The sequence below is a fragment of the Leiobunum rupestre genome, chromosome 8, assembly GCF_980474605.1.
Source record: "Leiobunum rupestre chromosome 8, qqLeiRupe1.1.hap1, whole genome shotgun sequence".
Lineage (NCBI taxonomy): Eukaryota > Metazoa > Arthropoda > Arachnida > Opiliones > Sclerosomatidae > Leiobunum > Leiobunum rupestre.
In genome coordinates this window covers 32,032,316-32,053,428 of record NC_143391.1, presented here as the reverse complement: position 1 = coordinate 32,053,428, position 21,113 = coordinate 32,032,316, and the positions used below count along the sequence as shown (strand labels likewise).

The 21,113-nt window shown below is 36.0% G+C and overlaps 1 protein-coding gene across 2 annotated transcripts in view; it reads right to left on the bottom strand.

The window, feature by feature from the left end:
* The window catches only part of LOC149933217 (uncharacterized), a 71,026-nt gene that overhangs the window by 25,246 nt on the left and 24,667 nt on the right, over positions 1-21,113 (bottom strand). For both annotated transcript variants that reach the window (XM_090155987.1, XM_090155986.1), the window contains exons 2-3: positions 8,214-8,597; positions 6,615-6,914 (exon numbers count right to left, since the gene is read on the bottom strand). In XM_090155987.1, the coding sequence (XP_090012113.1) occupies positions 6,615-6,914; positions 8,214-8,597 (684 nt within the window). The remainder of the gene's footprint in view (positions 1-6,614; positions 6,915-8,213; positions 8,598-21,113) is intronic.

Below are 21,113 nucleotides of genomic sequence, written 5' to 3'. Positions count from 1 at the left end.
TTATGGTCATAATTTGAAATGACGTTAAGCCTTGGCTATAAACGAACCGTGGTGAAGCGCTTTCACGCGTGTGAACCCAGAATTATCGGCGGCGCTCAAATCTGGCATGCAAACCGATCTAAACTAGGTCTTAAGCTCTAGTGCGACCGTGGCTTAAGTGTACGTTGTTAATTTTGTAATAATTTTTGTCAATAATATTAAGACCTTTTACAATGCGCGTTTTAACAAAATAATATTCTGGTAAATTAGATATGACAACGAATGCATGATATTTTTCGTACGACAAACATAAAATGTATCTCTACGAGTGAACAAAACTGATTTTATATTGTCAATGGTGGTTTTAGCATTCTACGAAAGGCGAAATTTTGTCTGTTCTTGAATAATTAAGCCTCTGGAGATATCGCAAGACGGAAGATAGATACGTTTATTATCTTTGCGGAGCTCAGAGCTTCTCTCAGTCTCTTTATGTCGTTCGTCGACGTCCTTGAGGGAGTGGTTTATATTTGTTTGGTTCCGGTTATTTTAAGGGGTCGGCTCTGGCTCTAGCTTTTCTGTGTTTTGGTTTCGGCGCGCCACGGAATACAGTGTTTGTTTTCGAATGAAAATGGACCAGGAATATCTCGCCGTCGGGATTAGGTTTCGTTCTCACCCGGAACGGAACGAAAACGGAACGACGTTAGCGGTAGAATTGGTATCACGGAAGGCGGCAGCAATCTCAGACGACGCGTTAGGTCTTAGTGTAAACCAGACTTTAGTGTTCCCAACTTTTCATCAAGGATTATAATAAGGACTAGACTGACGCGTTGTATAATATTTGCCCTGATATTGCAAACAAAACCGCTTACGTGTTACGAACATATTTAAAACAGCGCATACAATATTTGAACACTGAAGCGTAATTGGTTGGTATTCCAGAGGGACAATTTTGGAACAATGTTAACTATAAATGTTGGAGGGTGTGTAAGTTGAAATTTAAATGGGGCTCAAAAGTAATATTCTAAACAAAGTTATTTTTTATAAAATTATTATAATTGGGTATACTCGACCATCAATAACTTGATTACTTGCTTGGTTAACAATTTATATTTTTTGATTAGCACAATACCAGCTACGAAACGTTTCAGGGGGGCATGTGCCACATCACTGCTAACCAGTTAATAATCTTAAAAAATTAATTTACTTAATGCTAAGGCTTCGATTGATGGATCAACTAAAATAAATAATTTAATCATTTAATCTTAATAGTTCAAAACCAATAAATTTTAATTTATCAATTGATAAATAAGTCCTAAATCGATAAATGCCAATTTTGTGAATGATCGATCAAGTAAAATACATTTCTTATCGGTTGAGCGTAAATCTTAATTTTCGAAGATAAATCACTTGAGTTATACATCATATTTCGATGTATTAGTATTGCCTATCCAATAGTCAAAGATCGATGAATTTAAATAACTAACTTCTAACTAATCAACTGATTGATTGATTGATAATATCTTAAGTATATAATATCTTTCTTAGAGGTAAGTATTAATCTATCTAATGTTAGTCGGTTGAAACTTGTACCTTCCCAGGTTCAAATTAATTTTCAAAACACGTTTCGGAAGAAAAATATTGCAGGGCGAAATACAATTACATCGAAAAATAAAAAACTAGTATTTGTGCCGTGATGAAATGGACACTAACGCAATTTTGGGAGGAAACTTAACGCCTATTAGACTCCAATCTGAGCCTGTGAAGGTGCATGATTAATTTTAATAGCGTATGTGAAAAATTATATTTTACTTTTATTAATTAAAAATTAATCTATAGGAAATCGGTTAAGTTTGATAAATACGATGGGGTGTAAAATCCAGAAATATCATTAGATCAATATCCGATAACCGTGGGAATAACGTAATTTTTAAATAAGCGCTATAAATAGGCGAGGTTATCATTAGATCGATATCCGATAATTTTTCAAATTAGCGCTATTAATAGGCGAGTTTATCATTAGATTGATATCCGATAATATTTCAAAAAACGCTATAAATAGGAGAGTTTGTAACGCGATTGGCTTTCAGAAAGAACGGGGAAAATCAACTGGTATAAATTGTAGATAAAATGGCAATTTCTATTTGGCATGAGGCGCGTTGTATGTGTAAGGAAATATGGGAGAGACTGGTTGAAAGACTGGCCTCCCGCGGAGCCGTTCCTTGGAACGATAACACGCCGGAGAAAGAGAGCCTATGTCGTCAGCGAGACAGCGGAAGAGAGAGGACCGTAGTTACGCGTGTGTCTCAGATCGAGAGCTAAGTTTAGTGCCTTTATAAGTCTCGAGGGCGCGTTTCTGAGAGAGATTTTTAAACAGGAAGTTCCCTAACTGGCATCGTGCCTGCTTCTTTCGCTTCGAGTCGGCCTGAAAGACGGAGTACGGGTGGATAGCGACGCCTAGCCTTAGCGTCCCATCTCGAACGGAGTCTGCTTGGACCGGGGCCAATTTCCGGTTTCTCTAAAGCCCAAAATATTCCCCCCGACGCTAGAGTTTTTCCCATCGCCAGTTAATGGAAGAAGCCCGAGAGCAGACCCAGAAGAAAACTAAAAACAAATTTCACCAGATCGTTCTTTACGGAAAAGGAAGAAAATATATCGAGATGAGAAACTTTTCACCAATTTTTCCAAGATTGGAAAAGCTTTTTATTTGCGGCGAATGTTAATACGCGAATGTGTAGTAGGTGAAAAATAGGACTAAAAGCGCCTGCGGAAGTGTTGTTGGTGCTTAGCATCGCTGTTCAAGGAGAAGCCGACCTTAATACGTTAATGGGTCTAAGCCCAGCGTGTTGGGTACGCTCGATAGACGCGCTTAGGTATTGCGGAAATTTATATGGGAAGAAATATTATCTAGATTAAATTGTAAATCTTATTTTCTTTTGGGTTTTCTTGCTCCTCCAAACGCGGGAAGTGAGAGTTACAGCGAGTGAGAGCTTGTAACCACAAAAATTAAACATATACAGTAAATCCAAAGCTCATTTTGTTAAGAGTTGGGAATAGGCACTTCAAAGAAATCATCCTCGACTCTTTGGCTGCCAGACCATTGAAGAGAATAAATTTCAGCTTTGGAAGTATTAATATAAACCATAGCGCCAACGTTATATTTGGCTTTGTTTGGGATATAGTGTTCGGAATTGTTTATTTATTATCCACAAATTTTCCGATTTATTTAAAAAACGTTGGTAAAAAGAATATCATTTTAACTTATTTAATTATGTTTTTTACGCAACCAAGCTTTTATTTGAATAAAAGTGGTATTTATTTAAATAAAAGTGGTATTTATTTAAATAAAAGTATTATTTATTTAAATAAAAGTGGTATTTATTTAAATAATTGTTTGTTTTATTTAAATAATTGTTAGTTTTATTTAAATAATTGTTTGTTTTATTTAAATAATTGTTAGTTTTATTTAAATAATTGTTTGTTTTAGTTAAATAATAGGCTTATTCACTTTCGATTATTTAAACACTTTCCAATTTTTATTCAACTATTGGTTATTTAAATAAATATTATTTAAATATAGCCGAGCTTATTTTATTCATGGATAAAAATTAATCGACTGCCGAGCACTAATTGAATATAAACTTTACCAACTCAACCAGCATCAACTATATCGTTATTTCAGTTATTTTCGTTTTTTTTCGCACCATAAATAATGGAACCAAAAACACCAAATAGTTGATTATTTTGACTTATTATGTGAAGCGTCTGTATTATCTGAGAATGGCTATTTTCATGATTTTGTGCGGAATCAAATTTCGTCTTTATAACGTCTAATTTAATAATCTTAGCTAAATCGTCAAAGCGGGATAATGTGTTTAAGGGCGTATTTTCTGTATTGAAATATCCTCTGCTAACGTAGAGCTCGGCGTTTGGATAAAAATTAACCTACAATTACCTGAAAATATAAATTATTTTGTGCATGTTAAATCGGTGTTTATCCATGGATAATATCCACAAATAACAGTTAACCAAAATATTTACGATTTATCGAAATTTTGTCAGTTAATTTATCTGTTACGCGGAGCTCTATGCTAACGTAAATAGCCCCAGTTACCTTAAACTATGTTAATCAAAGTACGTAGATATAAAATTAGGTGATGGAACTCCCTTTACCGCAGTTCTAAGCAGGAAAGGGTTCTTGTAGAGGAGTCGGTGTAAACTCAACAAAAGAGAACAGATCGAGAGACGTGCTGGAGCGTGAAATGAAACAATTGTCGCAAATTCAAGTACAGGGTGGTTTGGCACGAAGGGGAGGGCGGGATTCTTCGGCGAGATGAGATCACACGGGCACCATTATCTCGCCATCAGACGCGTTTTCTTTCGGGTCAGCTCTTCGCAGTTTTATTCCTTAACTATATCCTTCGACGCGTTTTGAATGGAAATTTTCTTTCTCACTACGCCTCGGGAAAACTAAGTAAAGGGGTGGGACTCTGGCAGTTTGGCGCGCGCTCGTCCTGTCGCCTCTCTTATTTCTAGGTTGGGAGGAGCTTCGGAAAATGGATAAAGAAACTGACAAAGTTGACTGATAAAAAAAGGAGAATTCATTCCCTCGAAATATAAAAGATTTTTTACCTTCACCCTATATATATAACTTTCGACACGAGTAATGCATTTCGATCAGAAGTAGTCGTAAAAATAAAATATATTTCGGTTTGGTCGAAAGTTTAGGGAACTGAGCTGGTTTCTTTCTACGGTGACTGGCGCTATTGTCCCTGAGAGATTAATATACGTTATATCTGAGGCGTTACGTGTTATGACTCGTTCGGCTTTTTCTCCTCCTCGAGGCGAAAGTTGCGAGCAACTTCTCCCCCTCTTCCTCCAACGCTTACTGGGCGAACTTGTCAACGGCCGGGAAAAGGGCATCTCCAGAATGGCCAGTATAAAATCGTCCGACAACTGACAAACGTCACGGGGGTCAAATGATTTACGACGTTCGTATACGGAAGATAGAAAGAAGGTGGGAGGGTTGGGGAGACGCGCTAAGAAAAATTTGAAACGCGCCGGTCCGATATAATATTTTTGGTAGAACCGAGCTGCCAAGACGCCACGGAAAAGAAATGTACAATGATCCGGTTCCCCCCCCCCCCCATTATATTTAAAACCAAAAGTGTGTCGGCAGCGCCGTAGCTTTTGTACGTGCTGGCAACGATAAATCCTTTTCCGCGCCCGTCCATCCATATATCACACTTTATAAAGTGACACCACAACAGGCTTCAGTAACAGCGGATAGGTCACCCATACCTCCCTTTGGCCGCCTTCGTTATTCGGTATCAATTTGACCATCGAGAAACTTTGCGTGAATGATGTGGTGGAAGACAGTTCCGACCCTTAGGCGAACTGAATGAAGTGAACTCTTACCATACAAATCTCTCCGAGTTTTGTACAGTCGTGACAAATTTTATCAATTTTCTTAGAAGTTATAGCTTACCTTTTAGGAGAGACTATGCCTTAACTATGAACGGCAAAACCGTAATTGAATAAAAGCAATGTCAAGAATATACACTCCAGGAATGGAAAGGAAAGGTTCTTATTAGTCTTGGCACTCACAATTGTCATTTGGCCTAGGACCTTCCGGTAAATAAAACTAGATGAACCGGAAGCACAGCAGTAAACCCCACTTTCTTTTCTAGACTGGGGACGTTTGATTTCCCTTAGACCAAACTCATAATCCCTTCTTGGGGTGTATATCGCTTGTTAGGAATCTCTAAAAGACTTTATACTTTAATTTTATTGCCAAAAATTGGTTCCATGATGTAAGTGATCTTTAAATTAAAGACGCCACAGAAGAAGCGTGATTTGAAATTTATCTTGAACTCGCATTTCAAGAGCTATACACTCGGTAGTTGATTGCTTAAGTTCATTTACTTCGGGCATAAGTAACATAAAAAATAATAAGTATGACAAATAGCCCAAAATTATCACTAAACTGATTTTCAGAGTTATTGCGCAATTAGGGTTTAAATATGCCCAAGACAAAATATACGTGAAGAACGATAATTTTAAACTCACAAGAGGACGACCCGAGGTGTAACACACCGATTTTTTTCAAACTCGGGGGTTTGGTAGACCTTCATGTTACTTGTAAAACCCTAAAAGGAAATGTCTCCATATTCAACCGTTTGGTCATGGCAAAAAAAAAATGTTTTTGACAACGCAAAATGGAAATTGTCCCATTGAACATAACATGGGAATTTGACCAATTTTAAGGGCCCTGTAAAAAAAAATTTACGAAAATGCTAAAAATAGAAAATATAAATAAAGAAATATTAAAAATGCTCAAAATTTATTAAAAGATTTACAGGGGTACCCTTAAAATTGGTCAGATTCCCATGTTATATTCAGTGGGAAAATTCTCATTTTATGTTGTCAAAAACATTTTTGGTTGCCTATGGAGATATTTCCCTTTAGGGTTTTTCAAGTAACCAAACCCCCGAGCTTGAACCAAATCGGTGCGTTACACCTCGGGTCGTCTCCTTGTCAGTTCAGTTGCGAGTCCAAGTGAAAGCTGTAGGAAATGTCATACTTATTGTAATTATATTACTTATACTTCGGGTGAATTGACGCGGGAAGAAACTGACCTGGTATGTATTGTATCCTCTCGGCCTGTTTATGGTCCGTGCTATTGAGTTGCAGCTCGCACTCGAAGTACATGGGCTCCTTGGCCTCCTCGATTTGAGTGACTGTTCGAATATCAAAAATGCCAGTTTCGTTGGTGACCGTCTTCTTGCCCGGCAGCAGCAGGCGATTCGACTTTCCTTGCAGAATTTGAAAGACGCGAAGTTGAGGAAGCGGAAAGACCCTTTCGGCCTCGCATGTCACGTTGACCATCTCCTTGGGACCCGCTTCCGTTACGTAGAAATTCAACTTCTTGGCTGGAGCTAATAGACGGAAGATAAGATCATGTTTATTCAACTAGGTACATCTTTTACGAAAAATAATCGGGTTTATAATTACAATGGGGAAAATTATTTCATTTGTTTAGCTTTCATCGAAGTTTTCCAAATTCAGAACGCGTTGAAAGCGTAAGCTTAATAATATTTACATAGTTTTTGTTGTTCAAATAAGCGAGGGAAAAGTCGCGCTTTTAAAACAGAATTTATATTCAGAAACAAGGACCGAATACTGTTCACGAACTTTTACGATATAGACAGACGCCCCCGAGGCAATTTTTCTAAATTTTACATCTCCTTTAAGAAAGTTTGTTCGCGTCCCTTTCGCAAATCTCCCTGGAATATAATTTGCTATTAGCGCTTAAACTGTGTTTATTTTTGAAACTGTTGCTTACATACTCTAATTCTTATCCCGGAAGATGTCTTAATGAATAGGAACTTTTTCCCAGTTGGGTCCCTTTATCGAAGTGTATACTTTATTCGACGGAGGGAAGTGGGTGCCTATCAGAAAGGGTGAAAATATAAACACGATACCGAAAAGCTCTTTTACGGAACCCTTTGAAGAAGTGACCGGGTGGCTGTGGGAGGAACGAGGGTCCTTTCCCCAAAGTAAGCCGAGAGTAATGGCTCTCTAATCAAAGTGTACAAGCGGAAAACGGATATCAGAATAAACTTTTCTCCAAGAAGATGGAGGACTCTATCGAGAATCTTCTACGTCCAATGGGCTAACATAAAAGGGGCGGAAACCGTGCCAAAAAGGGAAAGGAAATGACGAAGGTCAGTCCGAGTTGACCCTTAATCCCGAGACCAACAAATCTTCGGCCCCGTCGCGAAGATATTGCGCCGTCGCGTTTTTACGACTCTTGTTAAACAAGAAGCGGTCGTCCCGAAGCGGCAAAAATTTGCTTCCCTTTTAGCGCGGGTTCGCTCGCCTTGTGTTTATTTACCGTCTGACGGCGTTCCCTCGCCGATAAAAAGCCTAAATCCATCAAGATCGCGATATAAATCTGAGGGAAATCCCGAGCTCTAAATCTTGATTAGGACAGAGTGGGTAAACTGATTTTATGGCATTTGCCAAACTGCGACATATATTCGGTAGACAAACTTCGCCGTTCCATAAAGTTTCCGCGACTACATTTTACTATCGGGACAAAATTGCTCTAATAAAACGGTTTAATTAAACGCTCCTTCGTACTTATTTTTTACGGGTTTGTATTTCGAAATTCTTAAGCCGTGAAAGTGAATGTTAGTTTTACGACATTAGTCTCTTAATCGATTCTAGCGTACCGAAGACGACCATTCTGGCGAACTGCTGGTCCTGGTCGTCCAAGGAGAGAACTTCGCACCGGTAATTTCCGGTGAATTCCGTGGTGGGACTTCGAATCTTTAAGGATCTGAATCTCGAATCCGTGTTGTTGGCCGGCGTCAAGCCTTCGTTGATGACGACGTTGTTTCCGTATTTCTCCGATCTGGACTGTCCATTTCCGTCGCCCAGCAGACCGGGGATCCATTGGTAGATGGGTTGCGGATCTTCGTTGAGGAACCACTTGATGACCAGATTTTGATCTTTCGGTGACACGTTGTATTCGCAGTCCATGTGGATCTCTTCGCTGGTTCCATTCTGAACCGTCGCGGGAACTGTCACTTTGGTGATTTTAACCGCGCACAAATCTAAAATTTAGAAAACAATAAGAAATTAATTTAATTTCGCATTAATGGTGGTATACGCTCTTGCTTAGGCTTACATTAAGTTTTATACCGAAATCATGATATCAAAAACAAATTATTTTTATTTAATATAAATCAATGAAGGTGAATTATGAATGTTGTGTGAATTTTTATGGGTAAATGAGCAATACCAAGAACGGATTGAAGAAACTGAGAACCAACAAATGACCCAGTGTTTGTTTATGGTCTCTTAGGTATACCGATTTCGGTTAAAGAATATAGTCTCCATGTGTGGTAGTATAACATAATATCAAGAATGTATTAATTTGTTTTCAGTTATAATGACTGCTGGGACAATCCGAGCGCATCATGGTCAGGTTCGATCATGAGGGGCGTGCTAGAGTGTCAAGTGCTTTTTGAGTTAATTTTAATAAATAAATTATTTATAATATAATATAATATAATATAATATAGCTAGTGGTTTAATTAGAGAAAAAACAGAGTTTAATGCTTCCTTTAATTTTTTTTGATATGATATAAGAAGTGCCGTAATACCTGAGAATAGTAATTTGATTTTGTATCAGGTTTAATTTGTAATGTATCCCATTTTTAAACCCATATATTTCAGTGTTTAGTGTTTTAAATTATTGTGCATTTCTAAAATTGTTCAAAAATACCGAAAAGACAAAAATATTTGCATCCTTAAAAAAATAATGTAATGAAATGAAATGAATTTTAATGTGTTCCAAAACAACCCTTTTTACAGTGTCAACTAATATAATATAATGTAATGTGATGTAATTTAATGTAATATATAATGTAATATAATATAATACAATATAATATAATATAATATAATATAATATAATATAATATAATATAATATAATATAATATAATATAATATAATATAATATAATGTAATGTGATGTAATTTAATGTAATATATAATGTAATATAATATAATACAATATAATATAATATAATATAATATAATATAATATAATATAATATAATATAATATAATATAATATAATATAATGTAATGTGATGTAATTTAATGTAATATATAATGTAATATAATATAATACAATATAATATAATATAATATAATATAATATAATATAATATAATATAATATAATATAATATAATATAATATAATATAATATAATATAATATAATGTAATGTGATGTAATTTAATGTAATATATAATGTAATATAATATAATACAATATAATATAATATAATATAATATAATATAATATAATATAATATAATATAATATAATGTAATGTGATGTAATTTAATGTAATATATAATGTAATATAATATAATACAATATAATATAATATAATATAATATAATATAATATAATATAATATAATATAATATAATATAATATAATATAATATAATATAATATAATATAATATAATATAATGTATAATACAGTATCATAATATTTTAGTATATTTAACATAGTATAATAATTGTAAATAGGTATATCTAGTACGTAGCTATAACTATTAAATATATTTGTATTAAAAAATAAAACATTTTATTATCGTATGTATATCTGAGATATAAAAATATCAAATTTAAAGTAACTAGAAAATTTAAAAGTAATAATTAGAGTTTCATCTTATTTTAGTGTCACACTCGGTAGCAACTTTTGATGGCTAGCCTTTTGATGATTAAGTAGCCTTCTTTAATTTATTCCGTCACGTGCTGGGATATTGAAAAAAGTGGGTTATGTCTCAAAACAATGAATATATTCTGGTTCGTGTCTCATACGCGTATCCTTATGGCGTAACTAAAAACATTGAGCGACCTTGGATCGACCTTCCTTCGAGACAGAAATAGAACGTTTTAAGCGCGGGCTTCGTCGGTATATATCCCCTCAGCCTGGTGAGCCCTGCCAAGTGCTGTTAACCTTTTCATAAAGAAATAAGGAAACAAGTTCGTTAGGGAGTGAGCGTGCGAGTTTCTCAGCCCTCGTAAACCAAAACGGTACACTCTTAAAAAAAGGGTGTATATTCAAACCTTTAAGGGTTTTTTCTTGTCCCATATTTAACACCTTAACAGGTTTATAAAGGATGTTATTCTACACCTTAAAAAGCAGTTTTCCTGCTAGGGTGTTTATTTACACTGTTTGGAGTGCTTATGTCCTCCGTTTTGGTTTTTTTGTTAACAGTTTGTGGTATAAAACTATTCCCTTCAGGGTTATTATCTACTCCCTCTAGGGTACAAGACCACTACTTTTAGGGTACCAAACAACTCCCTTCAGGGTGTTACACTACCCCCCTTCAGGGTTCTATAATACTCCCTTCAGGGTGTTACACTACCCCCCTTCAGGGTTCTATAATACTCCCTTAAGGGTTCTATAATACTCCCTTTAAAGTTTTTAACTACTCCCTTTAAGGTACTAAACTACTGCCGTAAGGGTGCTACAATACTCCCTTTAAAGTGTTAAAATACTCCTTTTAGGATACTAAACTACTGCCTTAAGGGAGCTACACCCTTACGAGGTGTTAAATCATTCAATTTACGGGGTAATATAACACCCTTAATACACCTTTTCAAGTTTATAATTTGTTACAATAAAAATCCCTTTAGGGCGTTTTAATTAACATTAAAGAGTGTTTTTTTACAGATATTACACCCTTAATATACCATGTAGCGGAACATATACCGATAGGATCCATTGTAGTGGGTCTCTCGAGATAGCGTCGGGTCAGCGACGGAAACCGAAGCGAGGTTGTTCGAGAAAGTCGAAGGTACTAGAATCGGGAAACCCAATATCCCTCGCTATCGTCTGGTAAACAACAGCGGCCAAACACCGATAAAGAATACGAGAATTCGGGATCGCTTGAATGCGCCATCGAAGGATATGGTTTTCTTCGAGCCAGCCAGGATGGGACACCCTTACGAATATACATATATCGGACGGCGCGACTGGAGATAGAGAGAGAGTTATTCTTGGCACGGGCAGATAGGGATTCCAGACCTTCGAGATCGACACCCAAGTGCTCGCTTGTCAAACTTTGCCTCCCGCACTGGGTTATATAAATAAAAACTTATTTAACATGTGGCCATCATTTTCCGCTTTCCCCGTTTTTTACTTCCTCGCTCGTTATATTCTTTGCTAATGTCAGCTAAACTCTTATAGCGAATGAACAATCCTGGTTTTCCAAGTACTTGCCTGACTCGGAAAAAAGACCTTTTTTAATTTCCAATAAAAACTTCTGGCACTTTTTTTAAGTACCTCGGCTTGAGTGAATGAAATAAATTTGCCTTCCCTATCTTACTCAGCTCTCGTTGTTGGTTGATTCCATCATTTTTGGCAAAGCTTACCATTTTGACTCTAATACCTCTCTACTAAAGCTTACGTGGAATTTTGAACAACTACAGTTGCAAATTCGCTATTTATTTAGTGGTTAAAACGAAATTAACAATGAACTATATTTTTAACCGAGGGGTAAGACACTCTGCGAACTCGGTGTACACTGCCGTACCTTTGACAGTGCTAAATGGAACTCGCGAACTCTTGAAAATATGTACCTTTAACAGTGCTAAATGCTCGAACTCGGTGTACAGATTATCTGAGACTGTCTTACCCCTCGTTTTTAACATCACGTTTATTCTAAATTATAATTCTAAATATGTAGTGTTCGGAATTGTTTATTCATTATCCACAAATTTTCCGATTTATTTAAAAAACGTTGGTAAAAAGAATATCATTTTAACTTATTTAATTATGTTTTTTTTACGCAACCAAGCTTTTATTTGGATAAATGTGGTATTCATTTAAATAATTGTTTGTTTTATTTAAATAATAGGCTTATTCACTTTCGATTATTTAAACATTTTACAATTTTTATTCAACTATTGGTTGTTTAAATAAATATTTTTAAATATAGCCGAGCTTATTTTATTCATGGATAAAAATTAATCGACTGCCGAGCGCTATAAATATGAATAAATTCAGTGTTTCAATTGACAAAAACATATTAATAATACGATTATTTTTATTGTATCTTTCTAAGTATCTCTTAAAAAAATAAATTACCAAACCAGATTTTATCACTATAATAATACTAGAAATATTAACTCCATTTTACTTAAAGTGCGCAATTAAGGATATTTAAATTAACACGTATTAATGGAACAATAAAGCTAGCTTTGGTATTTTTAATTTGAGTTGACAAGTTAATGAGATGTCACTCAAACCCAGTTTATTTTTTTTAACGTTTTAACGTTGAATTTATGAGATGTAATCGTTCACTTTCCCAACCGGATTTTCAAGTGTCATAGCACTAGGGTGCTATTTTCGAGGCGCTAACCACTTCTTAAAAATTCTGTACACCAATTACAACGAGTACAGCCTTTGATAGTGCTAAATCTGTAATCGATTGCGTAATCACTTTAGTACAGTCAAAACTACAGGCTTGTACACCGATTACGGATAGTGATCAGCCATTCTGTTAGGAAATATAGGAAATTAGTATTCTAGCATACATAATGAATACGGGCTTGTAAGTGATATCTCTATGCAAATTGGTCATCAAACGTAACGCGTTAATTTCGATGGTTTCGAAGTGTCTATTTCTTGGGTAATTAGGCTAAGACCTACTTAGGGTAAGTGGCGGTAAGTTTCCGGCTTGGCTGACTTATTTTGGGTATAATATTGACGTTTAGGAATTTCAAAGTGGTTCCCGGAAGGAGGCAAAACCAGAAATACGCGGTACGTATATCCACTGAAACTTGATGCATCCCCGAGGTACGTTTAGGTTCTTGGCGATGGATGATCCGAAAATACTGATTCAGTGACAGCGCGCACTCACTCTCTATCGAGAAGTTTATTGGGGGGTTTTTTCTGGGGTGATAGTGGCAAACCTCGTGGGCAATCTTTTTTCTTACACGCGCGGGATCTGCCCGCGGCGAAACAAAGCTTCGGAACTTAAAAGCCCATTTATATATAGCGTGACTGGTCGCGTTTTTGTTGTTAGCATCAGGCAGAGAGAGCCTCAAAGGGAATTCTACTATTACATTTGTCATTTTATTTCCATTTATGCCTAACTTCTAAAAAAACCGCGTCTCTCCGGATTCCTGACAATTCTCCGTAGCTGGGAATACTGTAGAATGTACCTCCGTTTTCAGTCCCCGAGTGACTATTAGCTCACGGTAAAGTCAAGCCAGCCAGATATGGCCTGTTCCGCCCAATTCTTCTTATTTTCATTTTTTCCATAAAAAAACCGGAAAAAAAAACCCTCTAAATGGATAAAAGGATTTAAGTAAAAGCCGTGGTAGACGGTTTGAATAATAAATTTTCATGACTTATTTGGTGCGAGTATAAAAGTGTCTCTAGTTGACGTTATTTCGCGACTTTGACTGCATTAGAGATGAAAATATTGGTCGTCTGGTAACACTGCCAGCTAGTTTTTGGAAATAATACAAATTGGTGTATACTGGCAGCACTGAAATTCTTGATAATTTCTACATCTCCAATTAAATATATGGTTGATTTAATATATTGTTGTAAGTCCAAGGCCTTTTTTACGGCATATTTTCCGTATTTTTCCGGAAAAAAAGTTTTCATTCCATGATTAGTCTGATATATTGTTTTCAAATTTAAATCCTATTTTTGTTTATTCTGAATGTAAAAATAAACCTCTAGTTTAAACTGGTTAACAATGTAACACTATTAATGTTTTGTAGTATGTTTACTGATATTAGACAATGTATATCGATAAATAGTTTAAAACATTAAAAACCCTTAAAAAGTCATTTATCTTTCAATTTTTCCTATTTGCGGAAAATTTTCGGCAATTCGGAAAAATTAATTTTTCGGCATTTTATTTTTCCGGAAAGTAAACAACACTAATTTGATATATATATATATATAAGAAGTTTTTATTTTACGAATTATCGTTGAGTAACTTACTATCCGCTTAAATATCTTTTTCGTGTGTAATTTGTAAATTTGTAACTGAAAATAGATTTAGACCGTAACAGCTGGTCAGATCCAATAGAGCTATATAAATAACGTATTTTAAAGAAAAAAGTGCATTCATTTTTCAAGCGCTTCTATTGGACTACGCCGTACAGACGACCGAGTTGAGAGCCGTATAGAGCCGTTTCCAGGGGAAAGAAAATATTCTAAATAAACATCAAAGCTTTGTTACATTTTAGCCAGGCGTCAGATTCTCCTTAAGCCCCGGAAGAGGTTCAGTCCGCGTATTTATACCCGCTTTGACTGTTCTATTCGGTGATCCCAACTGTATTATAGGCTTCCATAGGTTGCGAAGACCGTTAGGCAAACGAGGAAATGGAGAGAGTGAGAGAGTAGGAAGTTAGCGATATAGGGCCCACTTTTAGGGGCTAAAATAAATGGATGGCATCTTTGCTTTTCGTCAGGACGTCTCGCCCCCATTTGCCAGAGATTTATGTCCCGATGGGCGAGACACTTTAGAGGCTGGGGCTGCAGCTAGTGGATGCATTCCGAAAGCCGGCCCTTTATTTTAGGAAGATTTTCTCCGCGAAACACTCGGCCCAGATTAATAATCTTCGCCCGCTGTGTTCGTATAGCATCGCCCATTTTTTATACTTTATCTTTCGAGGATGTGGCCTAAAAGGGAAGCTTCTTCGCTACGATATAATGTTTCGCGATCATCGAAATAGCAAAATGCCTTTTTCCCGTCGAGAATAGAAGTTTGCGAGTTTCCAGTTAATAGGTGGCGGAGTTGTTAGCACTTTCTCCTCGCAGCAAGAGGAGCCGGGTTCGATCCCAGCTTGTGGTACTTTGTGAAAACTCGAAACAGCTCCCTCTACGATGAGTTTGCAAGTTCTCTCCCCACTGGTTTAAGGGGTTCTCCCCGAGCTCTTCGGTTTCCCCTTCCATAAAAACTTATTGAGATTAACGGTAATAGTTAGTGTAGGGAGCTGTTGGTTCGCGTGGCATGAAGGGCCCGCCACCACCCTCCTACGCATTGTAACCTGGCCACCTGAATTAATGGCTTTAAAAGTCGCTTTATGACTTAGGCCTAAGGTGGTGCCTTTTGTATTAGCCTAGCTGATTATTATTATTATTATTATTATTATTATTACTACTATTATTTAGCTTAGTAGGTTTCACCGTTAGTTCATCTCTTTGCTTGAGCACGCTATTTTCCCCTCAATATTCAATTAATTGAACTGATAGATTTCGTATACGTATATACCGTCTGCTCTATTGAAATTAGAGTTTAACTAGCCTATTTCGAATCTCTCTCGTGGAATTTTGAAATGAAGAATATTTCGGAGATTTCCAAGTTTTAACGCTTTAGCGCTTATACGTTTACGCCTCGAAGCTTCGGGGTTTCGAACGATCCACTTGATTGGATGAATATTCAGATTTATCCCTCAAAGATAATATAAATATAGCCACTCTTCTTTGACGTCAGTAGCCGGAGTTTCGAGTGCGCTTTGGAGAGATGGATGGGAAGTTTGAAAAGTCTTTTGGGTTCTTGAGTTTCAACGCGTGCGACCGAACCGACGACCAAGATAATCAGTTCCGAGGGCGCAAATTTTAAAAGTATATAAGCTTACACTCGGTTCAACGACTTTCCGCAAAATTAAAATGTTCGAACTCTATAACTCGCCAACACTTTCCTAGAGTAAGTGTTTATCCGCGAACTATGGGATAAATTTCCACGTTAATTGACTTTGCTTCATCCTAAAGTTTAATTTTCAATCGAACTAATACTCCCGATTAAGAGAATATTAATTTATATCTTTCATCGGTCTACTAGTTTTTAAATTGGAATTTTACGTCAGCCAGACAAAGCTGTGGTAATTTCCCCCGTAAATTTGCTGATGGGTGTCCCCTTTTTCCCCATTTCGCATTATCTTGGCGGAAATGGCCGACAAATTGGCCGAGCTTCCGCCGTCCTCTACCCTCGTCGTCGGCTCAGTTCCTCGAGAAATGGCAACGCGTATTGAAGGGCCGGCCGACATCCGCGCTCAGTGACAACCCAAATGAGAGATCGCGTTGAATCACTTTGGCCAGACGCCTTTCGCTGGTCATAGGAAACGAGACCTTCGTATCTGTCAGAGCTCGTTGAGTTGGTCGAGTGACTTAGTCTTGACGTGCAATGGGCGGCATCTACGGGAGTTGGGAACTCCGATCATTTGACATAGAAACGTGAGAGACATACGCTTCTCGTATGAATAAAGTTGTTTCCGGTCTCGTAGGCGGAAGTGGGTCGACGCGCCTACTACTCCCTCTCAAAGCGTCTTTGAGGTCACTCGTATTGCTTAGGCTTTTATCCTTCAAGGCCTCTTTGTATGATCTATATTGGGCTTATAGTCCAGTTGGGTTTCCTCCCCCCCCCTGGGGTTTTGTGGGACGACTAGAAGACAATTTTATCAGAAATATCATTTGTGATTCTCTTATTGTAAGTTCGCGTGTTTTCTATCAACCTTAATAGCTACAATATAAATTGAAATTTTGTTGAATAAAGATATAACAACGGCTCTATCAAATACCTATTAAGGTTTCCGAATACGTATCGGTCGATTCGTTAAGATAAAGTACTACCTAAGCTAAACTGAGAATTGCAATTCCATTTAAAACATTAACGCCATCTGTCGGGTATTTGTTTTAAAATATTATTTTTCACCCTTAATTGTTCATCTACAAACTATTTTGCTATTGGAGTGTAAATTTATAAATAATTAAATTCAGCTTTTATTAAAATTGAACGAGCTAAATTAATAGTTTAATTGAACTTGAATTATCTAAATTAATAGTTTAATTGAACTTGAATTATCTAAATTAATAGATTAATTGAACTTGAATTATCTAAATTAATAGATTAATTGAACTTGAATTATCTAAATTAATAGTTTAATTGAACTTGAATTATCTAAATTAATAGTTTAATTGAACTTTAATTATCTAAATTAATAGTTTAATTGAACTTGAATTATCTAAATTAATAGTTTAATTGAACTTGAATTATCTAAATTAATAGTTTAATTGAACTTGAATTATCTAAATTAATAGTTTAATTGAACTTGAATTATCTAAATTAATAGTTTAATTGAACTTGAATTATCTAAATTAATAGTTTAATTGAACTTGAATTATCTAAATTAATAGTTTAATTGAACTTGAATTATCTAAATTAATAGTTTAATTGAACTTTAATTATCTAAATATACTGTTTTTTTCATTAGCGGGCCTCGAAGGTAAACTCGTATGTGCTCAGTAACTTAAATACGTTCTCAATTATATACGTACATGTAGTGTAAAGGACAATTAATGCAAATTAAGTTCGCTTTGAATGCCATATAAATGTTATTTAATACTTTCTTTATAGTTTTGAAATTGCACACTTAGTTAAAAATAATATCAATTATTATTCCTGTGAGCTAAGCTCCTTCTGGTGTAAAAGCGACAACCAATTGGGCAGTTGGAAAATAAAGATGAATTTACCTCCGGAATTCATTCAATTCAGTTGAAATTACACTACTGTTGTTGGTCATTTACATAGATATAGGAAACGTATATAAAGGTCTAGATAAAATAATTCAAAGGGAGTGAATACGGAGGTGTCAGCTAGCAGAAACGCGTAATTTCTGCAGGCTATCCTTATAAGGCGCTATCTATCGGTAAGAAAGCTCGTGCTATCGTCGCGAGAGCCGCTATCTCCTGCTTAAAAATTATACTTAAAGTCACCAACAGATGGTGTCTAAAGACTACGGCCTGCGGAAAGGTCAAGCACTAAGTACTAAAATGCTAAGAGAGCTCGCGCTCTTGGTCACGTGCCTTCCTCGGTGTCTGCTAGGTGTCAATTCCGTATTTTATGTTAGGCTTAGACGCCCCGAAATTTATCTAGACCTTTATATACATTTCTTATATCTATGGTCATTTACCTCAAAACCTAATTATTTCTTGAATTGTTTGTTTGTCAGACTCATTTTCTTTTGATTCTGATATTATTACTATATTATCTCCATATCACGCATCAGGGAACTGCATGGCGTAGCCCGAAGTTCATCAAGGGGGGGGGGGGGGGTCGAAGTATGTGAATGTTAAGGGGAGGTAGAGAAGGGGTTGGGAATTTAGTACAGTCAAAGGTAGGCCCAAGGGGAGGGGTCTGGACCTGGAAACCCTCCCCCTTGTTTACGCTACTGCTTCAGGGTTCTTAGCTTCTCCGTTTAGAGTACAGGACTACTCCCCTCAGGGTTCTTAGCTACTCCCTTTAAGGGTACTAAACGACTCCCTTCAGGGTGTTACACTATACCATTAAGGGTTCTACAAGACTTCATTAAAGTGTTAAACTACTCCCTTTAGGAGACTAAACTAATGCCGTAAGGGTTCTACAATACTCCCTTTAAAGTGTTTAACTACTGCCTTTAGGGTAATAAACTACTGCCTTAAGGGAGCTACACCCTACCGGGTGTTAAATCACTTTATTTACGGTGTAATATAACACCGCTTATACACCTTTTCAAGTTGTAAAAAAATCCCTTAAGGGTGTATATATTGCTTTAGTCCCATTCGACCGAAATCTCATTCGACCGAAGGCGGTTTTTGAGGTGTCCCATTCGACCGAATTCCGCCGAAACGTGCGGTTTTTATGTGTCACATTCGACCGAACGCTTTTATAAAATGGAATGAGCATGAATTATATTTTTATCTTCACCTAGTCAAGAAAAGTCACTGAACCAAAACTGAAATAGTAAACTTAACCATCTCTAACCTAACCTAACCTAACCTAACCTAACCTAACCTAAACATGGATCTTCGATAGTACATACCTTATAAATAAAATACCAAATCACCCCGCCAATTGGGCTACATTTTAAAATTCTTTCGGTCGAATGGGATTTCGGTCGAATGGGAATAAACGTATATATTAACCCTAAAGAGTGTTTTTTTTTAATATATTTTAGACCCTTAATATACCATTAAAACACACTTATTTAAGAGTGTATTGGAAACGCAATAATTATTATTAGTAATTAAAATTAATAAAATAAATATTAGTACTAATATGTGTTACTAGTTTTAATTATTCATTAAAATAATTGTTTTCAAGAGCTTAATATTCTCTAGTAATAATATTAATAAATATTTTTATGATTTTTACCATTTCAATACAAAGTAACTGGTTAAAGATTCAAAGTAAAGACAAACTATAGGCAAAGATATTATGTGGCCATAGAATTGCTCGATTTTTAAACCTTAAAATATTTAAGTATGGGTATATTTGAAAGGAGTTTATTGAGATTTTAAAAGTGAAAATTAATATCTGGGTTCTTGTGTTTATCGAGTGACACGCCGAATCTACTAAACGAAATTTTAAAAGCATTCGTATATGAGGATCTAGTGAAATAAATTCGTACATAAATTAAATTTTAATGTACGTTCCACATTCGTATATTTAAGTAATCTGAAATTAAAAAACTTCGGCAATATATCGTGAATCGAAGAAACGAAAAAAAAATCGGATATTAAAAACGTATTTTTTTGGTCCTACGAAGAATTCCCATCTAACCTTTTGCAAACGAAGTTAAGATCGTGATATGGTATCGCTAGATTTCGCTACACTTGGCCTCGCGAGTATATCAACGATATAGAGATTGGAGAGGTCGCACTCTTAAGGTTGGCGGCGCGCGTTCTACAGGAAGGGTCCTTATGGCTTGGAGGATCCATTTCTGCTTTTAGCCAGTGGCAAAAAGCCAATTATACGAAAGCGGCTTACGACATACAACGAAAGCCTTTCTCAGCGGCGCCCAAATCCGCACTTTTAGAGAAGAGCGCGCCCCGAAGCTATTAGTCAAAATCCCAATATTCCTTTTCCAAAACGAAAAAAATAAAATAAAGAGCTAGACGCCCAGAGAGAGAGAGATTAAAATTTTTGCCAAGCTTTTCAAGTACAGCCGCTCTTGATCAATATATTACTTTGGCTCTTTTTCATAACCCTAAAAACGTTATGGTTTAGATTCGCAATTTTTAATTTAATTCTTTTAAAGGTTAGGGTTTTCAAATTATATTTCAGAGTATATGCAACTGTCAGAGATGGTATTATTTTAGACGAAATATTAAATGTACGGATATTAAAAAATTTATTTCGTTCTCTAACGAGGAGTGTACCCGAGGTGTAAATCACCGATTTTGATGAAACTCGGGGGGTATGTAGACCTTGGGGTAACATGAATTTTCACCAAGGGAAAAGTTACGCTGGGCTTCCGTTTTGCTATGGCAACCGAAAATGGTTTTGAGAACTTAAATTGAAAAAATCTACATTAAAAAAAGCATGGGATTTTCTCGGTTTCACAGGGAGGGTACCCTGTGAAAATTTTTGAAAACCCAAAAAAAAATAAAAATTTAAATTTCAACTAAAATGCTAAATTTGAACATATTTGGGTGAAATTCATCAAGTAGCCCCCCTGTGAAACCGAGAAAATCCCATGCTTTTTTAAATGTAGATTTTTTCATTTTAAGTTGTCAAAAACATTTTCGGTTG